Source organism: Mesoplodon densirostris, chromosome 1, assembly GCF_025265405.1.
Source record: "Mesoplodon densirostris isolate mMesDen1 chromosome 1, mMesDen1 primary haplotype, whole genome shotgun sequence".
Classification (NCBI taxonomy): domain Eukaryota; kingdom Metazoa; phylum Chordata; class Mammalia; order Artiodactyla; family Ziphiidae; genus Mesoplodon; species Mesoplodon densirostris.
Window position 1 is genome coordinate 226,003,784 of NC_082661.1, and position 24,154 is coordinate 226,027,937.

General features: G+C 35.8%; 1 protein-coding gene across 8 annotated transcripts in view; it reads right to left on the minus strand.

The window, feature by feature from the left end:
• Nucleotides 1-24,154, minus strand: part of INPP4B (inositol polyphosphate-4-phosphatase type II B) — a 353,637-nt gene that overhangs the window by 60,511 nt on the left and 268,972 nt on the right. For 6 of the 8 annotated variants that reach the window (XM_060095079.1, XM_060095076.1, XM_060095101.1 and 3 more), the window contains 4 exons: nucleotides 23,135-23,258; nucleotides 21,944-22,061; nucleotides 17,131-17,271; nucleotides 12,593-12,690 (listed from right to left, as the gene is read on the minus strand). The exons of the other annotated variants lie outside the window; for them this stretch is intronic. In XM_060095079.1, the coding sequence (XP_059951062.1) occupies nucleotides 12,593-12,690; nucleotides 17,131-17,271; nucleotides 21,944-22,061; nucleotides 23,135-23,258 (481 nt within the window). The remainder of the gene's footprint in view (nucleotides 1-12,592; nucleotides 12,691-17,130; nucleotides 17,272-21,943; nucleotides 22,062-23,134; nucleotides 23,259-24,154) is intronic. 8 annotated transcript variants of the gene reach the window in all.

The window sequence follows — 24,154 nt, forward strand, 5'->3', positions numbered from 1 at the left end:
AGTATTGGTTTCATCGCACACTTTCTGGTCTGCAACAGAGCTCATAAAATAACCACTAACTGAAGAGAATATCCATTTAAGTAGTCTTAATTTTCATTGATAAACAGAGCAAATGTGGTGCAATTCTTTTCTCTGATATACACTCAATATTCCAAGAACTGATTTACATGCTGCTCCTCGGTGATTTTACCCATTTGTAACACAAGATACCTGTTAGCATGTGACAGTGACTGCACGCCCACGCTCCCCGGCATCAAACAGTGTGGAAAGTCCAACAGTGTGATAGGTTAAAGACGTTTGCCAAGACCTAGGGCTGATTTCTTCCAGAACAAAATATGTGTTATAAACGCTGTTAACTAGTTCTTTCTCAGCAGTAGTCTGATGTGTATCAATTTGTAAATTCATTTCACATGAAGTACAACTATGAATGATATCTTGGTAGTTCCAGTCTTTTCATTCCTTCTAGAAACAAAATGCAATAACTTCATTCAGGGAAGTATTACCACATACTTGTTCTAGAAAGATTATCTTGATTTACTAGAGAGCTGTCTTAAGTTTGAAAAACTGGTTAAATTTTCAATGGCAATATTTTAAAAAGACAAAGTATTAGATATAAGGAATGAGTTGATCCATCCTCTGATCTAACAAAAGCCCATTTTAGATATTCAACATTGTATTCATAGTCAAGCTTTTCTTTTTCATCTATTTCTGGGAAATCCTCTCATTTGAAGGTTTTCCTTGTCCCAGTGGAGTCCTGTTAACTTTTTTTATATTTCACATTATTTTGAGTTTTAATATTTATTCTAATTTTCTTTCTAATTTTATCTTTAACTGCACCAGCTTTGCTCCTTTGGTCTATTTTTAAAAGAGAGATCAGATAAATCAAAATACTAAAAATAAAAACTGTTAACTGAAAATATAAATTCAAAGGGCACAAAAATAAATTGCACCCTGTTAACTAAAAGTGTGCTCAGCAAAAGTGTGCATCAGAGTGTATGCATGCAAAGCTTTTATGAATTATAGTTAAATAATTACATTAAAAGAATTTGATAAGATATCAAGGAAAACCATGATTGATCTGATTTTGAAAGTTAGTACGGTGGATGTGAACAAAATCTTTCTTCAAGGCTTTTTCCTCTGAAGCCATCAAAGGACCATGGGAGACCTGACGACATTGGTGGACCAGAAGGGGTATGTAGACCAAGCCAGAACTACTCTTTGGACTCCTTTCAAACTTTTTATGCTCAGAACATCAATCTTAAAGAGTTAACTGTGACCTTTGGTTGGAATTCTTCAGGTGTTAAATGGCTTCAGCCAGGCAGTGCAGATTTTTTTCTAAAAGCCAGAATACTACCCTTTCATTTTCAGCTAAGGTTCTGGCTCTGCATCATATGGGACGCCTGTCCTCTGCTCTCTCTCGGGGCCTCTCACAGGCTTTCTGGCTAGTTCCAGGGGCCTCAGCATTGTACTCCTCTCCAGAACTTCTTGGCAGGGTCAAGGGTACGTGCTTAGCCCCTAGCCACCATCTGGCAATTTCAATCTGTCTTTATAATTTCGCTCTCTCTTTGGAAACTAAACTAAAGAAAAACAAAGGGGAAAAACCTTCTTACATGATACTTGCTTTTAGCCTACTTTTTCACTTCTCTGTTTGTATTCACTTTAACTTTCTTAAGGGGTGGCTTTCACTCTGTTTCTCTACTTGTACAACACGAGTTCTCTCCTTGAATGCCTTTGATGTGGTTTCATCCCATGCTTTTATTAAAACTACTCCATCGAATGTCATCAAATAATCTTAAACACCAAATCTAAGAGCTTCTCTTTCATTCTCATGCTTCTTTCTTCTTCAACACATTTGTTATTCTTGCTCACCTTCACCTGGTTGGTATTCTTCTCATTTAGCTATAGTGATGTTCGATGACCCTCAATCTCTAATCATTTCTCCATTTTTATGTGGGTTCCTTAGTCCTCCTTTCCCTATACTTATGGATAATCTCCCCCTATGATGTATTTTTTTCTCATTTCCTATGTGGAATACATGGAAAATTATTTAAACAATTCCTCTAAAATTAATTATCCATAAAATATTAGCTTCTTATCCTATTCTCTTATTTCTAAGAATGGAAAGAATGCATAGAAACTTTTCTTTTTCCCAGTGCAGAAGTGAAATCTGTGGAAATGCAACACCACACAATGAATGTCAAAAATGATCAAGGAGAAACTAACACTTTTTGAACAACAAAAGCAACAGAAACAAAACCAAATTATTCACAGAAAGGATCAATACTACGGAATAGCAACTAGTATTCCAGAAAGAGATTTAGAGTTAAAGTAGATTATTCCTTGATCACACTGAGTCATTGAAATGTAAGCTATTAGAAGCAGAGACTGTATCTTATTCATCTTTCATCATCCATAGCAATGGGCACAGAGTTTTACACATAATACGATCTCTACCAATGTCTGCTAAATTGAATGGGAGACTTCCAGCAACAATGGCCAAAAAAAAAAAAATGCTGGATGAAATATGACAATAACATTTTACACCCTCATCACAAGCCTAAGATTTTTTCTAAAAAATATTTTGTGTGCGACTGTCATGCTACAGTTGATGAAATATTATATGTAAGACAGGGATATCAAATATTGTGGAGATAGTTGATAACAGCTCACAAAAGGCTGCCAGATTTTCCTTCGTAGCTCACATGCTAGACAGCCCACCCTTATAGTACTCACATAGGAGCCAATAAACGGTAGCATTCCAATAGAACCATATGAAAATATCCTTCTCCTTTGTTTTGGAAAAAGGACAAGAGAAGGGCATTATTATCACAAAGAGAAATGAGAGATTGGAGATTATAAATTGACACTTGGTCAGTTAAAGGGGAAAGAAAGAAGCATTTCATCCACCAAAGTCAGGAGCCCCGAATTATGTATGAGATGCGATGGTGACTCTAAACCATAGAGCAGTTTGCACTAGTGATTTACAGCAGTACTTTATTTGATTTTATTTTGCTAACTCAACACTGAAGTGTCTTAATGCTTTAGGTGAGTACAAAAGGGGCCTTGAAAGGTTTCTGAGATCATCAAACCCATCTGGAAGATCAGAGCCAGAAGAGAGAGAAACACTCATACCTGCCCAACGGGAGTTTTGCCCGTTGATCAAAGGGGCCAGTGAATATCACTGGCAGGGCCTGAGGGGAAGTAGCTCCTGATGATTTACTGTGCCTTACAGTCAGGGCAGCAAGAACGACTGTCTGAAAGCTGCATCACTAAGCCAAGAAGATGTGAAGGGAGAAATCCACAACACACAGTACTCAGACAGAGCAAACAGACCTCCCAGTCATCAATAGCTCTGTTTGATACCAATTTCAGACATTATATATTTCTTGCTTCAGAAGAAGTTTCAGCAAAGATTTACAAGAAAGGGATCACCCATTCTTGAGTTCCTCCTCTGTAACAGGTACTTCTCAGCTCTAGATCCCATGAATACTCCAAGAAAGGGAGAGAGAGAGAGAGGCCATCCCAACCTACCAAGCCTTCCACTAATGACCTTTCTGCAGATACAAAGAATATGGGGTTGGAGGATAGTAATACTTGAATTTGATTGAATATTTCTTCCAAATGAACTTGAGATTTTCAAATACATTTGTCTACAAATCAACAGACTATGTTGAACACACTGAAAGGAAATGAGGTACTGTTGTTTAGCAAATTTAAGTTTACTGCCCTCTCCATTACTAACTTCTAAGGGGTGAGTGCCCAGTAAAGCTGACAGAGGTATTAGATAAAAGGAGTCCATGTGTGTAGACTGCTGAATTGAGACTATCAATTGACTCTACTACATATTTAACAGAATTAGAGAATATCTGGGGAAGAATAAATGTTTTAGACCATAAAATCTATGTATAAGAAGAATAAACAGAAAGATGATAACTATTTGATTGGGAGTGAATATATAGGCTAAAATGATTTACTCATTAAATCCTGGCATTGCAAAAGTAGGGGACATCCCTAAGTTTAAAAAAAAATCTTTTGGGAAGAAAGGAAAATTTTTTATTTAAAACATGTAGAATTTGACTAGATCATAAATCATAAAAAAAAACAGGGTGAGTAAATTAATGGACAGGACATCCAAAATGGATGAATAAGTGAAAGTAATATATTTAGAGGGTTAACTTAGCCTTTTAACACTGCTACAAATTATCCCTTGATTTCACTGTGAAAGAAAAATTTGTAGATTATATGGATTATAAGTATGATCCCACATAGTAGTTTTTCCCTCCTTAACAAATAGCCTAACCCTTATTCCTACTCTTAATAAAGCTTTTAGGTACCTCCTTGAATGGAGTGCAACCCAGTGATGCTTTAGGTTACAATATTTCTGCATGAAGAAAAACCCTACATATGTTGGTATAATTTCATAGATACGGTTTGGACTTTTGTTATGGAAAATAACCACAGTCACATCATACCTTCATTCTGTGCCAAATCTATGATTGTGTTGTCTCAAAAATATGTTGACATAATAGGAAACAAAATATCAGGAAGAATTCAGTCTGTTAAGACAACTCATTTCAACTAATGATATAAAATTGATTTGATGCAAAAGTACATCCTGTTTTCAAGCATGAGATATATTTATATATTTCTAAAACAGCTATATTTAATTAGCAATAATTTATATGAGGTCTCATGTTCTTCCAATTTTTAAAACCTACACTCCCATGAGGAGTTTCAATGACTTGAATGTAGGGATTACTTTGTATTTCATATATCAGAAATACTTCAACAATTATTTATACATATTTCTTTTTAGGTGTATAATTGTTTATATGTAGTATTGAAATCCTTCATAGACTTTGCTAACAAACTACTTTTTAATATAATATATGTTTTAAGTAAGGATGACACAGCATTGGTTCTCAAACATTAGTATGGGTCAGAAATCACCTGGAAGGCTTACTAAAACAGATTACAGGGCAAGTTCAATACACCTGCAGAGGGCCTTGAGAATGTGCATTGCTAACAGATTTCCAGGTGACACGGATGCTGCTGGTCCAGGGACCTCACTTTGAAAGGACCAATATAAAGAGAAATCAAGTTGTTTATAAAAATTATGGGAATTATTTCCAAATTAAAAGTAACTGTAAGAAAATTATCCACCAACAAGTCACTGGGAGAGCCTTTCCCAGAAGCATGGAGTGACACTTTGTCTTCAGGAACAGGTGTTATTTTATTTTATTTTTTCTTGCCATGGCTTGTGGGATCATAGTTACCTGACCAGGGATCGAAGCTGTGCCCTTGGTAGTGAAAGCTCGGAGTCCTAACCACTGAACCACCAGGGAATTCCCAGGAAAAGAAGGATGGTGGGAAGCCTGGGTGAAGAAAAGAAGATGAACACAAGAACCAGATTCAAATTACCTGTACTCTTTGAAACTTATTAAGTGAAGCCAGAGTGAGGCCTTCACATAATGACATTGAACTGCCTGTTTTCTAAAAGGAAGACCAATAGAAAGATTAAAGAAAAAATTCCTGTTTTCTACAGGTTCTTGGTGCTCTGGCCGGGTGTAAGGCCTGTGCCTCTGAGGTGGGAGAGCCGAGTTCAGGACGTTGGTGCACCAGAGACCTCCTGACTCCATGTAATATAAAACGGTGAAAGCTCTCCCAGAGATCTCCATCTCAATGCCAAGACCCAGCTTCACTCAATGACCAGCAAGCTACAGTGCTGGAAACCCTATGCCAAACAACTAACAAGACAGGAACACAACCCCACCCATTAGCAGAGAGACTGCCTAAAATCATAATAAGGTCACAGACACCTCAAAACACACGACCAGGGCTTCCCTGGTGGCACAGTGGTTGAGAGTCCGCCTGCCGATGCAGGGGATACAGGTTCGTGTCCCGGTCTGAGAAGATCCCACATGCCACGGAACAGCTGGGCCTGTGAGCCATGGCCACTGAGCCTGCGCATCCGGAGCCTGTGCTCCGCAATGGGAGAGGCCACAACAGTGAGAGGCCCGCGTACCGAAAAAAAAAAAAAAAAAAAAAAACACGACCAGATGTGGTCCTGCCCACCAGAAAGAAAAGAATCAGCCTCATCCACCAGAATACAAGCACCAGTACCCTCCACCAGGAAGCCTACACAAGACACTGAACCAACTTTAGCCACTGGAGGCAGACACCAAAAGGAACTGGAACTGCAGCCTGTGAAAAGGAGACCCCAAACACAGAAAGTTAAGGAAAATGAGAAGAAAGAGAAACAGAGCAGATGTAGGAGCAAAGTAAAAACCCACCAGACCAAACAAATGAAGAGGAAATATGCAGTCTACCTGAAAAAGAATTCAGAATAATGATAGTAAAGATGATCCAAAATCTTGGAAATAGAATGGAGAAAATACAAGAATCGTTTGACAAGGACCTAGAAGAACTGAACAGCAAACAAACAATGATGAACAACACAATAAATGAAATTAAAAATTCTCTAGAAGGAATCAATAGCAGAATAACTGAGGCAGAAAAACGGATAAGTGACCTGGAAGATAAAATAGTGGATAAAACTGCTGCAGAGCAGAATAAAGAAAAAAGAATGAAAAGAATTGAGGACAGCCTCAGAGCCCTCTGGGACAACATTAAATGCACCAACATTCGAATTATAGGGGTCCCAGAAGAAAAAGAGAAAAAGAAAGGGACTGAGAAAATATTTGAAGAGATTATAGTTGAAAACTTCCTTAATATGGGGAAGGAAATAACCAAGTCCAGGAAGCGCAGGGAGTCCCATACAGGATAAATCCAAGGAGAAACATGCCAAGATACATATTAATCAAACTATCAAAAATTAAATACAAAGAAAAAATATTAAAAGCAGCAAGGGAAAAATAACAACTAACATACAAGGGAATCCCCATAAATTTAACAGCTGATCTTTCAGCAGAAACTCTGCAAGCCAGAAGGGAGTGGCAGGACATATTTAAAGTGATGAAAGGGAAAACTGTACAACCAAGATTATTCTGCCCAGCAAGGATCTCATTCAGATTCAATGGAGAAATTAAAATCTTTACAGACAAGCAAAAGTTAAGAGAAATCAGCATCACGAAACCAGCTTTACAACAAATGCTAAAGAAACTTCTCTAGGCAAGAAACACAAAAGAAGGAAAAGACCTACAATAACAATCCCAAAACAATTAAGAAAATAGTAATAGGAACATACATATAGATAATTACCCTAAATGTAAATGGATTAAATACTCCAAACAAAAGACAGAGACTGGCTGAATGGATACAAAAAGACATAGACTGGCTGAATGGATACAAAAATAAAACCCATATATATATACTATCTACAAGAGACCCACTTCAGACCTAGGCACACATACATACTGAAAGTGAGGGGATGGAAAAAGATATTCCATACAAATGGAAATCAAAAGAAAGCTGGAGTAGCAATTCTCATATCAGAAAAAATCGACCTAAAACTAAAGACTATTACAAGAAACAAAGAAGGTCACTACATAATGATCAAGGGATCAATCCACGAAGAAGATATAACAGTTGTAAATATTTATGCACCCAACATAGGAGCACCTCAATACATAAGGGAAATGCTAACAGCCATAAAAGGGGAAATTGACAGTAACACAATCATAGTAGGGGACTTTAACACCCCAATTTCACCAATGGACAGATCATCCAAAGTGAAAATAAAAAAGGAAACACAAGCTTTAAATGACATGTTAAACAAGATGGACTTAATTGATATTTATAGGACAATCCATCCAAAAACAACAGAATACACTTTCTTCTCAAGTGCTCATAGAACATTCTCCAGGATAGATCATATCTTGGGTCACAAATCAAGCCTTGATAAATTTAAGCAAATTGAAATCATATCAAGTATCTTTTCCAACCAAAACGTTATGAGACTAGATATCAATTACAAGAAAAAATTTGTAAAAAATAAAAAATACATGGAGGCAAAACAATACTTAATAACCAAGAGATCACTGAAGAAATCAAAGAGGAAATAAAAAAATAACTAGAAACAAATGACAATGAAAACACGACGACCCAAAACCAATGGGATGCAGCAAAAGCAGTTCTAAGAGGGAAGTTTATAGCAATACAATCCTACCCCAAGAAACAAGAAACATCTCAAATAAACAACCTAACCTTACACCTAAAGCAATTACAGAAAGAAGAACAAAAAACCCCAAAGTTGAGCTGAAGGAAAGAAATCATAAAAATCAGATCAGGAATAAATGAAAAAGAAATGAAGGAAACAATAGCAAAGATCAATAAAACTAAAAGCTGGTTCTTTGAGAAGATAAGCAAAATTGATAAACCATTAGCCAGACTCATCAAGAAAGAAAGGGAGAAGACTCAAATCAACAGAATTAGAAATGAAAAAAGAGAAGTAACAACTGACACTGCAGAGATACAAAGGATCATGAGAAACTACTACAAGCAGCTATATGCCAATGAAATGAACAACCTGGAAGAAATGGACAAATTCTTAGAAAAACACAACTTTCCGAGACTGAACCAGGAAGAAATAGAAAATATGAACACACCAATCACAAGCACTCAAATTGAGACTGTGATTAAAAATCTTCCAACAAACAAAAGCCCAGGACCAGATGGCTTCACAGGCGAATTCTATCAAACATTTAGAGAAGAGCTAACACCTATCCTTCTTAAACTGTTCCAAAAAATAGCAGAGGGAGGAACACTCCCAAACTCATTCTACGAGGCCACCATCACCCTGATACCAAAACCAGACAAAGATGTCACAAAAAAAGAAACCTACAGGCTAATATCATTGATGAACATAGATGCAAAAATCCTCAACAAAATACTAGCAAACAGAACCCAATAGCACATTAAAAGGGTCATACACCATGATCAAGTGGGGTTTATTCCAGGAATGCAAGGATTCTTCACCACACGCAAATCAATCAATGTGATACACCATATTAACAAATTGAAGGATAAAAACAGTATGATAATCACAATAGATACAGAAAAAGCTTTCGACAAAATTCAACACCCATTTATGATAAAAACTCTCCAGAAGGTAGGCATAGAGGGAACCTACCTCAACATAATAAAGGCCGTATATGACAAACCCACAGCGAACATCATTCTCAATGGTGAAAAACTGAAAGCATTTCCACTAAGATCAGGAACTAAGGTCAAGATCAAGGTTGCCCACTCTCACCACTATTATTCAACATAGTTTTGGAAGTTTTATCCACAGCAATCAGAGAAGAAAAAGAAATAACAGGAATCCAAAGCAGAAAAGAAGAAGTAAAACTGTCACTGTTTGCAGATGACATGATACTATACATAGAGAATCCAAAAGATGCTACCAGAAAACTACTAGAACTAATCAATGAACTTGGTAAAATAGTAGGATACAAAATTAATGCACAGAAATCTCTTTCATTCCTATACACTAATTTTGAAGAATCTGAAAGAGAAATTAAGGAAACACTCCCATTTACCATTGCAACAAAAAGAATAAATACCTAGGAATAAACCTACCTAAGGAGACAAAAGACCTGTATGCAGAAAACTATAAGACACTGATGAAAGAAATCAAAAATGATACAAAAAGATGGAGAGATATACCATGTTCTTGGGTGGGAAGAATGAACATTGTGAAAATGACTATACTACCCAAAGCAATCTACAGATTCAATGCAATCCCTATCAAACTACCACTGGCATTTTTCACAGAACTAGAACAAAAAATTTCACAATTTGTATGGAAACAGAAAAGACCCAGAATAGCCAAAGCAATCTTGAGAAAGTAAAAAGGAGCTGGAGGAATCAGGCTCCCTGACTTCAGATTATACTACAAAGCTACAGTAATCAAGACAGTATGGTACAGGCACAAAAACAGAAATACAGATCAATGAAACAGGATAGAAAGCCCAGAGATAAACCCACGCACATATGGTCACCTTATTTTTGATAAAGGAGGCAAGAATATACAATGGAGAAAAGACAGCCTCTTCAATAAGTGGTCCTGGGAAAACTGGACAGCTACATGTAAAAGAATCAAATTAGAACACTTCCTAACCCCATCCCCAACAATAAAGTCAAAGTGGATTAAACAACTAAATGTAAGGCCAGACACTATCAAATTCTTAGAGGAAAACACAGGCAGAATACTCTGACATAAATCACACCAAGATCCTTTTTGACCCACCTACTAGAGAAATGGAAATAAAAATAAACAAATGGGACCTAATGAAACTTAAAACCCTTTGCACAGAAAAGGAAACCATAAACAAGATAAAAAGATGACCCTCAGAATGGGAGAAAATATTTGCAAATGAAGCAACTGACAAATGATTAATCTCCAAAATTTACAAACAGTTCATGCAGCTCAATATCAAAAAACAAACAACCCAAAAATGGGCAGAAGACTTAAAAAGACACTTCTCCAAAGAAGATATACACATTACCAACAAACACATGGAAGGATGCTCAACATCACGAATGATTAGAGAAATGCAAATCAAAACTACAATGAGGTACACCTCACAACCAGTCATAATGGCCATCATTAAATATCTGCAAACAATAAATATTGGTGAGGGTGTGGAGAAAAGGGAACCCTCTTGCACTGCTGGTGGGAATGTAAATTGATACAGCCAGTATGGAGAACAGTATGGAGGTTCCTTAAAAAACCAAAAATAGAACTACCATATGACCCAGCATTCCCTTACTGGGCATATACCCTTAGAAAACCATATTTCAAAAAGAGTCATGTACCCCAATGTTCATTGCACCTCTATTTACAATAGCCAGGACAGGAAAGCAACCTAAGTGTCCATCAACAGATGAATGGATAAAGAAGATATGGCACATATACACAATGGAATATTACTCAGCCATATAAAGACATGAAATTGAGTTATTTGCAGTGAGGTAGATGGACCTAGAATCTGTCATACAGAGTGAAGTAAGTCAGAAAGAGAAAAACAAATACTGTATGCTAACACATATATACGGAATCTAAAAAAAAAAAAAAAAAACTGGTCATGAAGAACCTAGGGGCAGGACAGGAATAAAGATACAGATGTAGAGAATGGACTTGAGGACACAGGGAGGGGGAAGGGTAAGCTGGGACGATGTGAGAGAGTGGCATGGACATATATACACTGCTAAATGTAAAGTAGATAGCTAGTTGGAAGCAGCCACAAAGCACAGGGAGAGCAGCTCCGTGTTTTGTGACCACATAGAGGGGTTGGATAGTGAGGGTGGGAGGGAGATGCAAGAGGGAGGAGATATAGAGATATATGTATATGTATAGCTGATTCACTTTGTTATAAATCAGAAACTAACACACCACTGTAAAGCAATTATACTCCAATAAAGATGTTTAAAAAATAATGAAAAAAATGATCCACCAACATGCACGTTATAATAAACTTTTCCCATAATTACTAATGCAAAGTAGTTTTGTTTATATTATTAATCTTCCGAGTAATTAACAAACTTAAAATTCATAAGTATGCTGGCTGCCAAAGAATCTCTCTGTACTTAATTTCATTTTGGCTTTAAAAGTATTTTATTTGAAATAAAATATAAAAGCAGCAGTAAAATTTTCTAACTATAAAAACACACGGACGTGTGCTTATGCCACTGTAATATTTTGAAGCAAGATAACTGTGTAATAAAAAAACCTAAGTACTCTGCTACCTAAGATATTTCAAACTAAGTATCAGAATACAGATCAGTGAACAAATTGCTAGTGAATAGATGACAGGTAGAGTTTTATTACAGCTTTTGGTAACAAATATTAAGGTATTTCCTGCTTTATTAAAACCTAGTTTCTTATTGTGAATATCTAAGTATCTCAACTTATTTTTTTATAGTACTTATGGATGAGCTCCAAATACATTCTTTATTCTCTAATTTTTCACTGCTCAAATATGTGCTTAATTTTGTGGGAAAAAGGACGGCAGAACTGAACAATGGCACAAAACAAAACAAAAACAAAATGTAAAACACAGTTCTATAGGCTTATGCCCCAACATTTTCACATAAATATTGCAATAAGTATATTCAATAATTTGTTCCTTAATTTCTATCACTTTTTGTTACCTGTAAAATTTATATTCTATCTGACATATATATATATGCATAAATATAAAATATATAAATATATATACACACATACATATATATGTGAGAGATATATCTGATGTAGCTTATAAATCAGAAAACTAAATCTTTATTAAAGTCTTTTACATGGTTAAGAATTCTACAAAATTTCTGTTGGACTCAATTGAGATTTCTAATTATAAGTTCCTTATTTTTGACTTTTGGCATTTTCTCATGGCACTGAAATTAATGTCCTAGCATGAGCAGCAGGACATACTTGAGTGCAATCAGGGCAGCGAGGCAGGTGTCGGCCAGGCCACCTTGGCAATCAGTCTGCTTGGCACAGACAATCTCAAAATCACTCTCACATTCCCACACCGTGCTTTATTCTTCCATTGACCTCTATGTCTGACCTCTCCCGAAGAATTATAATCAAGAAATTATTATTGTTGCTTTTCTTTGTAACTTGCATACTTACAATCAGGAGGCATCTTTTCCATAAATACCGTGTAATATTCTTTTAGAAGTTCAAAATTTTCCTGATTAATACTTTCTTGCAAAGAGACATCTCCAAACCTAAACATAGAAAAAAGAGAACACTTATGGGTTATAAAATAGCACCCAAAAGTTACTTTTTTTAATCTTTCTTTTTTAAATAGGTGGCAATAGTTTTGTAAGGAAGGAGTCTCTGCGTTCTTAGCAACATTGCGCAAAGGTGATTTCAACTATATTCTAGTCTCTACTGGCCCTGACTCCACCAATCCCTATTGACACACCAAAATATTCCCACAGTCATCCAATGTGAACCTGAATGAAATATGAAATCTAAAACACCAACCCCGTGCCTCTGCATAATCGATACTCAGTTAATGTTAGTCTCCCTACCTCTGCAGGGCTATATCTCTAAAGACCTAAAAACTCTTCCTTCTCTCTTTTTATCCCTCCGATATTCCTCTTCACCAATGACAGCTTGAGGAGATGTCCAGAAGACCAGGACTGAACATTGGGCTGCATACAGTCTTAAACACACTGTCAACTGCTATAGGCACATGTAGAGTACTCCAGTCTCCCAGGGACTGGTTCACTTCTGTGGCCCTTTCTTTCTGCCCACACCATGAAGGATGCCAGCCTCTGTACTAGTGCTCTTCTGCCACCTTCTTCAGGCAAAACTTTCTACCTGTATATCACTGACCTTGTGTTTTCCTTAAGCCCTTCTCGGGTTTAAACTTAAAATCCTCTTGTCTCTCTATAAAAGGATGCCATGCAAATGGCTTCCAATATATATCTTCATCCAAATGGCTTGTAATATGTATCCTCATCCAAATATCTCCATTCAAATCTGTATTTCTAGATGTCAACTGAAAATTTCAAAGTGAATTAACCCACACCACTTCAAATACAACCTAACCAAAAGCTGAAACCACCTCCTCCTTTTGTTTAGAAATAGGCATGTTTCTAATATTCTGCCACTAATTCAGGTTCAAAATCTAGGCACCCTTTTGGATTTTCTTGGTTTTCCGCACTCCATCCACTATTCACTGATATATTCACATCTCTGGTATCCTTTCCTTCTTTTTCTTTACCACTGTCATTTTAGGTATTTAGTAATATTCAGTCTCAACTGGATATAAAGCCTCCCAAATATGAGAAGTGCTATGCCTCCAGGCTCCTTCCTTTCCAATCTATCCCTTACATCATGGTCAGATCATTCATTCATTCAACAAATATTTATTTAACATCAGCCATGTGCCAGATGCTGCATGGGCAATGAATGAAATGTTGGAGAAGTTAGTCTACCACCTGTTTCATCATATCCACTCACTAAACTTAACTGCATCTCCTCTCTGTGTAAGAACAAAGTCCAGTCTCTTTAGTTTAGCATCTAATGTCTCCACAAAGGCCTCTGAAACCCTTTGTTTGTGGGAATGGAATTACACTCTTCTACTTTACCAGCAGGATTTTGATGCCTTTGGGACTTTTCACATGCTATTCCTCCTCTGACTAGGAAGCCTTACCTTCCTTATCAGCTTGATTAATTCTGATTTGTCCTTCAAAGCCCTGTGGAAGGTGCATGTATACTATGAAACCTTCCTGATGAAATGTTCTCCCACCTGTGAATCACTTTCTTTCCTCCATGAATCCTGTCCCTTCTACATCTTTGTTTATTGTATGAGTCAAACTGTAGTGTATCATTTGTTGAACTGTCTTCCTTACTGGATGGTAGGTCCTTTCAGAATGGGGATCATGTCATTTCTTCTTGTTACACTGCCTGTTCCCTGTGTCCCACAGCTTGGCAGAGTAATGCGTGGTGCAGACTCAATGTTCAATAACTTTACTGAGTTAAACTTGGAGGACAGGAATACGAACCCAGAAAAATCTACAGGAGAGTTAGTCTGAACTCTGAAATACACTCTTCTACCTTTTTCAGACATTATAAACACCTGGTATTTAAAAAATGTTATCCTTGCTGGAGTAATACTAGTGTTACAGACTAAATGTTTGTGTCACCCCCAAAGATCATATGTTGAAGCCCTAACCCCCAGTGTGGCCGTGTTTGAAGATGGAAGCTCTGAAGAAGTCATTAAGATTATGAGGGTGGGACCCTGAACCAGTAGGATTAGTGTCCTTGTGAAAAGAGACATCAAAGAGCTGGTTCTCTCTCTCTACACACACAAAAAAGAGGTCATGTGAGCACACAGCAAGAAAGCTGAAGACAATTCTCACCAGAAACCAAATTGGCCAGAATCTGGGACTTCTCAGCCTCTAAAACTGTGAGAAATAAATTTCTGTTGTTTAAGCTGCACAACCTGTGGTAGTTTGTTATGGTAGCCCAAGCAGACTAATTAGTACTTACTTATTTAAAAATGGATACACATTACATAAGTTTTGGCTATGGGTACATATATAGTAACATATTATACCTGGATTACATAGCATACCTAACATGTGAATGTTGATGGAAAAAAGCTCAAAATTCAGAATTAGAAAAATAAAGCTCATAGAACAAAGTGATTTGCTCAAAGTAGTAGTTGGTTGATATCCGAGGGCCAGCCTTCCTGCTTCCCTTTGTGTTTCTCTCTATTTTGCAGTTGTGTCTCCTTTTCAAATCCTATGTATCTTAAACAGCATCCAGGTATGAAAAAAATACTTTTATTTATTTAGTTAGTTATTTATTTTGTGGTACACAGGCCTCTCACTGTTGTGGCCTCTCCCATTGTGGAGCACAGGCTCTGGACGCGCAGGTTCAGCGGCCATGGCTCACGGGCCCAGGTGCTCCGCAGCATGTGGGATATTCCCGGACCGGGGCATGAACCCATGTCCCCTGCATCGCAGGCGGACTCTCAACCACTGCGCCACCAGGGAAGCCCGAAAAAATACATTTTTATAGGCAAGACACATGAGAGAGAAGGGAAGGGGCAATTAAAAAAAATAAAGTGACTAACATCTAAAATAGTAACAATGACATGTAAATTAATCTAATCTAGAAGGCTTGAAAATACAATGCTAACTATTCCTTTACAGAAAAGTCTGTAAATGGAGAGTCTCACATCTCTCTCAAGACTGCACTCACAGGCCTTAACTTAGTAATTTAAACTCCAAACACTCTGTACTCTAGAGTACCAAAGAAGAGACAATTAATTTAGAGTGCTGTTTTGCCCCCCAATTGTTCATAAATATCATTTACCTCCCAAATTGTATAATTTATGTTCATAAATATCATTCTCCTCAACCTGTGAACTTGCTGTGAGACAACATATAAAGATGACTGGAATATAATCTGATCTTACATAATTATTTGCAAAAGTACTTAATTATTGAAGAATCAACTTTTTGTACAATACAGTGAAAAAAATTATATTCTGATTTAAGCATACTATAACACAAGAGACTAATAGCTTCCACATAGTTTGAGATTAAACATGCAATACAAAACTGGCATGGAATTTTGTAACTGGCAAGTGAGAATTATGAAAATCTATGTTGTCCAGTAAATCTTTTGGATGAAAGGGAGAGATGGAGAAATCGTTGAAAATAGTAGCTAAAAACAGGCACCTTCACTATCATTGAAATTCAAGATGGCTATAAATGTGATGGTAGTTTTAGTTCAGTAAAAAACATTAATAAAGTATTAAAACATACTTATCAAGTCATGGCAAAGAATATGCCAGTTACCTATGGGGGAAGGAAACATTTAGAGAGTGAATTATTGACAAGGGAGCATTTTAAAATACTCTTCAAAAGTTTTGCTTTGGGGGAAATTTTCCAGCTAGGCTTTACAGCAAGACACTAACTTCTTTCTCTGAGAAGTTTTAGAGAATCTTTTAAAAATGTGTTCTGTGAATCTTAACTCTTATCCACGTTTTCGATAATCTCTACATGGGAATCATGTAAGATGCAAAAGTAATTCCTTTGTCTGCTCAAGCCCTTTTTTTGACAGTTGCTTGTGCTATCACATACAATCATCTGTCATTTAACTGAGAAAATTATTATGAAAAGACGTGTTGTCATCCTCCAATAACAATTATTTTAGTAAATAAATTTTTAAAATTATTTAAATAAATAAAATTTAAAAATTAAAAAAAGTTTTTTGAATAAATAAAAAAATTATTTTAGTAAATAAAACAAAAGGATAAAATAGCATGTTTTATTAGGTCCAGAAAATTTGGACACAATTAGCAGAGTTTACAATGTTGAAATACATATAAGCACAAAAAATTCTAAAATTAGATACACACATGTAGGTATTTGGAAACATGAAGAAAGTTAATCCATGTGAATATTTTGGTATTGACACCAATATTTTCCTTGTTATTTTGCCATATTTAAATTTGATGTGGGCCAGGAATCCTTAAATATGAATAATTCTGCTTGCCATATCAAATAACTTTGTACTGGTACAAAGGAAAATGTTACCCATGAATCTGATTTCTGTGTGCAGGAACATGTGGAATTATTTAGCATATCCATAACAATTAAACAAAAAAATCAAGTACCGGCCTTATATCTGAAGCTTACCTCTCAGCAAGAGTTTGCTGTTCATTGATTCCAACATTAAAAAGTACTGGATACACATGAAGCAACTGTCCTTCTTTAATCTGTAGAGGCAGGGACTCAAACATTCTGCCTGGAAGCTTCACCTCCACCACATAGTGTTCACTGGAGAAAGAGGAGGGCAAAGAGAAGCAGCCTTGCTTTATTTCATTCAATTTTATGTTACTTTAGATTCATAGGAAAGAAACAATAAAACAGTTGGAATATAGCAGTGATTTAGGTTTTTGGCTTACATCTGCTTATTTTCTTTTATTAATTCATTTGATAATCATTTCATTCACTTCACTATTAAATTACTTGGCATAAAGAGTCATTTACATTTATCTCCATTACTCTGAGGTTTTTTTTTTAGGAAAGGAAGAATATTTAGTGCATCTTCGTGTAAAAGGGCCATGTGCATAAGAGCTTCAATATTTGTTTTCTTGAGTTAATTATCTAAAAACCCAGTCTCAAGAATAAGAAAAGCAATTTAATGATGGATTTTTTAATATAGTGAAACTAATGAACCAAATCATTTATACATTTTTTAGCATGGCCTAATTGTTATTACTGATGAACCTCTGTTTGTGATGACCTGATGGAAATGTAATGGTTTCATTATTTAAGATGTAACCTTTTGGCTTTCCTGATCATTTTGCAACATTAACATATCACCAGAGCATTTTTTCTTTGGAAATTTCCATTAAAAATTACCCTTAATGTTTAGTGTTGAAAATTTAAATTAGGATTCACAAAATAGGGTCAATAAGAATAGCTGCTTGTAGATTCTGAAACTTGATATCTTCTGATCCAGTGTGACTTGATTAAAGAAATGTCAAGTTTCACCCGGAATTTAGGAAAATCCATGTGTTTCCTGAACTATATAGAGTGCTGGTGTTGTAACATGTGTATGGGGCAACGAAGAACAGGACAATTAGAGAGTCTCTGTGAAAATCTTTTCAGTTTCTCTAGTATAATAATACTGATATGTACTCTGGATACTTGACAGTGAGACTTGTTTCTTACCTCAGCTTTGAACTAGAGAATCTGGAAATACCATCAACCCAGCAAGCAGGGATGTTAGCACTACCCTCAGAAGATGGACACTTTATTTTTCTTTTCTAAATTGCTCTGTGTCCTTTACAATAGCCTGGCTAACAGAAGGCTGATGTTTATTTCAAAATTTTCAGGAATATGAGAAGATTCAATGAGCCAAGCCTGCATTTAAAGATTTCTCTGAAGGTAAAACATTATACACATTCTTTATGATAACTTTTTTTTTTAATTGAAGTATAGCTGATATACAATGTTGTGTTTCAGGTGTACAGCAAAGTGATTATTCTTTTTCAGATTTTTTCCATTATAGGTTATTACAAGATACTGAATAGTTCCCTGTGCTATACAGTAGGTCAATGTTATTTATTTTTTATATAGTAATGTGTATCTGTTAATTCCATACTCCCAATTTACCCCCCACCCTTTTCCCGTTTGGTAATCATAAGTTTGTTTTCTATGTCTGTGAGTCTATTTCTGTTTTGAAAATAAGTTCATTTGTATCATTTTTTTTGATTCCACATATAAGTGATATCATGTGATATTTGTCTTTGTCTGACTTACTTCACTTAGTATGATCATTTCTACGTCCATCCATGTTACTGCAAATAGCATTATTTCATTCTTTTTTATGGCTAATATTCCATTGTATATATGTACCACATCTTCCTTATTCATTCATCTATCAGTGGGCATTTAGGTTGCTTCCATGTCTTGGTTGTTGTAAATAGTGCTGCTATGAACATTGGGGTGCATGTGTCTTTCTGAATTATGGTTTCTCTTGGTAGTCATATAGCAATTTTAAGTTTAACTTTTTAAGCAACTGCCCAACTGTTTCCAAAGTGGCAGCACCACAAGTAATAAAGGAGGATTCCACATTTTCCATATCCTTGCCAACACTTGTTACTGTCTAACTTTTTGATTATGATTATTCTACTGTGAGTGAAGTGGTGTCTAATTCTGGTTTTAATTTGTAGTCTCCTAATGACTAATTATTTGAGTATGGTTTCATGTGCATATAAGCCATGCATATATCTTATTTGGCAAAATATTTATTCAAATTCTCTGCCCATTTTTAAATTAGATTTTTTTCTTTCATTATTGAGTTGTAAGATTTCTTTTTATACTCTGAATACAAGTCTTTTATCAGATATATGATTTGCATATATTTTCTCCCAATCTGTGGCTTGTCTATTCATTACTTAATGGTATTTTTGATGCTTAAAAGTTTATAATTTTTATTAAATCTTATTTATCAAATCATTTATTTTATGAATCTAGATTTTTGAGTCATATCTAAGAGCTCTTTACCTAAATTAACTTACAAAAATTTTCTCCTAGAAGTTTCATAGTTTTAGCTCTTATATTTAGACCTATGATCTATTGTGAGTTAATTTTTGTGTATGATCTAAATTGATGTTCTAAATTCTTTCTTCATATAGATAATCTATTGTCAATGCAACATTTTTTGAAGAGACTCTCCATTCTCCATTGAACTGCTTTGGCACCTTTGTTGAAAAGCCATTAAACTTAAAGATAATAGTTTATATCTGGACTTTAAATTTTGTTCCATTGATCTACATATATATGTATGTATATATATATATATATATATCTACTTATATATAAGTAGATATATATATATATTTATGCCAGTACTATACAGTCTTGATTATTGTAGTTTTATATTAACTTTTTAAATTAATAAGTAAAATTCTCCAACTTTGTTCTTCTTTCATAGAATTGTTTTTTGGTATTCTGGATCCTTTGCAGTTTCATATCAATTTTAGGTTTAGCTTGCCAATTTCTGCCAAGCTTTAGATGGTGATTACATTGAATCTATAGATCAATTCGTGGAGAACTGCCATCTAAACAATATTGAGCATTCTAATCTGTGAACATGTACTGTCTTTCCATTTACTGGATCTTATTAATGTCTCTAAGCTTATTTTATGTGTTCTGTGTACAACTCTTAGAAAGCTTTGCTAAATTTAGTCTGATGTAATTATTACTTTTGATGCTATTGTGAATGGAATTGTTATCTAAACACCACTGTTTCTAACAAGTTTTCAGGAGTATGCTTTTTTCTCTTCTCTGGTGCAAATCAAGTCAACCCCCTCTGGTAGGAGACTGTTGCTTTTCATGGCCTGCTTTGCCCTAGTGAAACTATGCTGACAGAGCTGGGGGTGATGGGAGCAACTCCTGGCAAAAACACCACACACTCCAACTGACTTATCCAACATTCACTAGTTTTTCACGAATAATTACTTCTAAATTTGTGTGTGTGCAAATTAAGTCTTTAGTCGTAAGCTGGTTGTTTTAGAAAATTCTATCCAATGGTAATGTTGCTTTCTGGAAAGAAGATTTTCCAAGCTGCTCACTTTGCTACTCCAGAGGTCTCACTCCCAATTGTATGATAGCTTTTGAATTTAGATACAGCCTAAAGAACTCCCTCAGAAAAAGCATCCATACTCTGTCTATATCAAATGGCCTGGTAAGCTTCTCTTATAAATTGTGATAAAAGTATCAGTTTTCCACTTTTTATAATAATCTTCACAGTAATACAAAGTGGTACTATTTTCTAGGTGTGTGTATGAGCAATTTTATTCCTCTTTCTTCCAATGAATGGCAAATTAAGCATTAGTCTACAGATGAAATATTTAGTTTTACGAGGATGTGTTTTTTCTTTACGTATAAGAAACAGTTACCTTTCATTCAACAATATGTTTCTGGGCATCCTTCACACAAAATTTTAAGTAATTATATGTTTACTATAGATAAGAAAACAAGTTTAGTGTGAACTTTTATACTTAAGTCTCTTCTCCATCTCTCTTCATGTTTTTTCACTGTGATCTGAGACTGTTTCAAATTTCAAATATCCTCATGCAGTGCTTAAAAGTGTTAATGCCAGAATGGTTTAAAATTTGGAGGACTTCTGATTAAAATAATTTGCCCATAGGATGTAATTCTTCTATTAGAGGTCTATTCTACATGCCATCATTTTTCTTAATTATTTCTAATATTTTGCCCGTTATACACTGACCTTCAAAACTATTTATTTAGGGCTTCCCTGGTGGCGCAGTGGTTGAGAGTCCACCTGCCGATGCAGGGGACATGGGTTCGTGCCCCGGTCTGAGAAGATCCCACATGCCGCGGAGCGGCTGGGCCCGTGAGCCATGGCCGCTGAGCCTGCACGTCGGGAGCCTGTGCTCCGCAACGGGAGAGGCCACAACAGTGAGAGGCCCGCGTACCGCAAAAAAAAAAAAAAAAAAAAAAAAAAAAATTAAGAAAAATTGTGGTATGTGCCCCTGACACAGGAATATACCTTTTCTAAAATGTTGCTGCTTTTAATACCAAGAATTTAATACCAAGTCATCTCAAGAATTATGACAATATTAACCAAATGATTCCAGCAAAAGTAAAAACATCCAGAGCTTTAGATTAGATAATAATAAAGAGAAAAATGTTCTTCTCATGCCTGCTATTATTTTGAATTTCTCATATTTCATAGGGGAGCCTTACCCTACTTACCTCATTTTAGTACAATTTACGAACATTCATGAGACTTTTATGAGTTTTTCAAGATCTTCCCCTGTCATGTCACCTACATTTATTTTTCACCAAAAAGGAAAAGAGAACAAAAGAAACATTTCCAAACCAAACCTTAATTCTCCTTGGCTCCTTTGTCAGGGGTTAATTAAAAATATCTAACAAAGCTTGGTCTTAGGAAATGAACAACACTTACCGCCTTCCTGTTATAACTGGCAAGACATCATTGGATGTGGCTTCAGTTATTTTAAAAGCGACTTTCCTCAAATCTGAAATACCAACGGCCATGTCCTCCAGCATTCCAATTTCCTCACCTAAACAAGGGCAAAGGAGCCTAGTTACAAACATACTCTTTGAAGAAAGTCACTGTGTACTCCACCTCCCTGCTGAAATTTGTTCTAACAGTTTAGTGAATGAGTTTCTGAAGACAGTGAATCCATTCTCAATACGTTTTCCTGAGTCTGAAGGTTTTCATCAGTGAAACAAGAACCAGTTAAATAGACTCCAGCTGTCCACATGCCCTTTGAGGGAAGGAAAGAGGAATGCCTTTGCTGGAAGGTTAGAGAGAAGTTTTAATCCTTTTATGGCACAAAGTATCATGCAGATCTCTTTCCCTTGGCAGGACTGACATTTGATTTCTAGAAGTAATAGAGATGGCTGAATTGAAGGTCACTGACCCAAGCTCATGCTAGTTTTATATCTTAATACACTGACAAATAAAACCTAAGAAGGAGGTAATTAAATAAGATTCTAGATCAGTCCTGCACAACAGAAATATAACGTGAACCACATATATAATTTTAAATTTCCTGGTAATCATCTTTTTAAAGAGTAAAATTTTAAAAAGTGAAATTAACTTTAATAATGTTTTCCTTTAGCCTGATAGTTCCAAAATAACATTTCAGCTGTAAATCAATATACTATGATTAATTATTCATTAATTACTAATATAAAACTCTTTTTTTCACTAGTCTTTGAAACCTGGTGTGCACGTTGAGTACTTATTGATTTGGACTAGATACATTTCAAGTGCTCAATTGCCACACCAACCTATGTATTGAACAGGGCAGCTCTAGACATTACAGAGTTGGGACTTTAAAAATCCAGTCATTGAAACTAGGTTGGCAAAAGCCTTTATTTAAAAAGCCAGATGGCTGCTCAGGACTCTACTGTGAAATAATCTATATTTCCATTTTCAAAACATAATGAGAGTAAAAGCACAGTGACAAGGAAAATGAATACAAAAAAACTAAAAATTACATTTTTTCTCTAATGCTTGATGCAAGAAAGGTTTACTACTCATTTTTATATTTAACTGAAGGATCTATGGATCACATATCTTTATGAACAGGAATATTATTTTAACATGGACTAAAGCAATACTTACTATATGTACTTAGCAGCCCTTCATATTGTACTATCAATCCCACCGTGTGAAGCTGCTCAAGAAAGCCAGGGTCATACAAACTTGTGTGCAATTTGATGATAAAACCACACACCAATCCAGCAAGCTAAAAAAAAAAAAAAGTCATTGAAAAAATTACTGGGGTCAGCACACTTTAATTTAAAAATATATAAGTCTTTGAGACATCGCAGACATAATTAGAAATTTTCAAGTATATGTAACAAAATTATAACTATTTATATATCCATTTTGAAATGCGTTGACTGCATTTACTCTGGTATGGCTTGGGGAAGGCAGCATTGTGAAATGGGAAAGACCATGGATTCAGAATCTGCAAATCCTGTCCCTCCCATTTCTAAGCAGTAAAACCATAAAAAGTTATTTAACAGTTCCAAATCTTTCTGTTCTTATTTTTTTGCACACGGAAAATAGAGATAATAGTCCTCATTTTGCAGAGTCGTTGAAAGGACACAATGGAGAAATATGTATAAGGCAGAGCATAATGCCTGACACTTAGCTCCGTTTGCTACTGGGTCATGCATGAAATAGGGGGGACAAGAGATATTTTGGGTAAAACATTCCATTTGTCTGGAAGGTTTAGAAGGAGAGGCTTCTGTCTCTTTCCTTCCACGTGTCTGTCTATAAAACTCAATCATGGTGGTGGAGGCAGGAGGGGAGAAGGAGCACAGCCATTGTGATGGAGGCCAACCTTGGTGTCATGGGCTAGGGTTGGGTGTAGGCAAAGGAGGTGATCCTGTCAAACCTCCCATTCAAGACTATGGCCTGGTGAACTTATTTTATAAACACCAAAAAAGAGATCATTATGAATTCCTGTCCTGGGATTCATGAGGGAGCTGTATAAATAAGGGGTTGCAAATAGATCCCTTTTGCCAGTCCTGGCTGCCATCCACACTGTGCATGGTGTGGAGAGCCCTGGGCATAATATGAGGACAGGGCGGGGAACCCTTTCCTTCACAGACTCTCTGCCCTGTGAAACAGCAT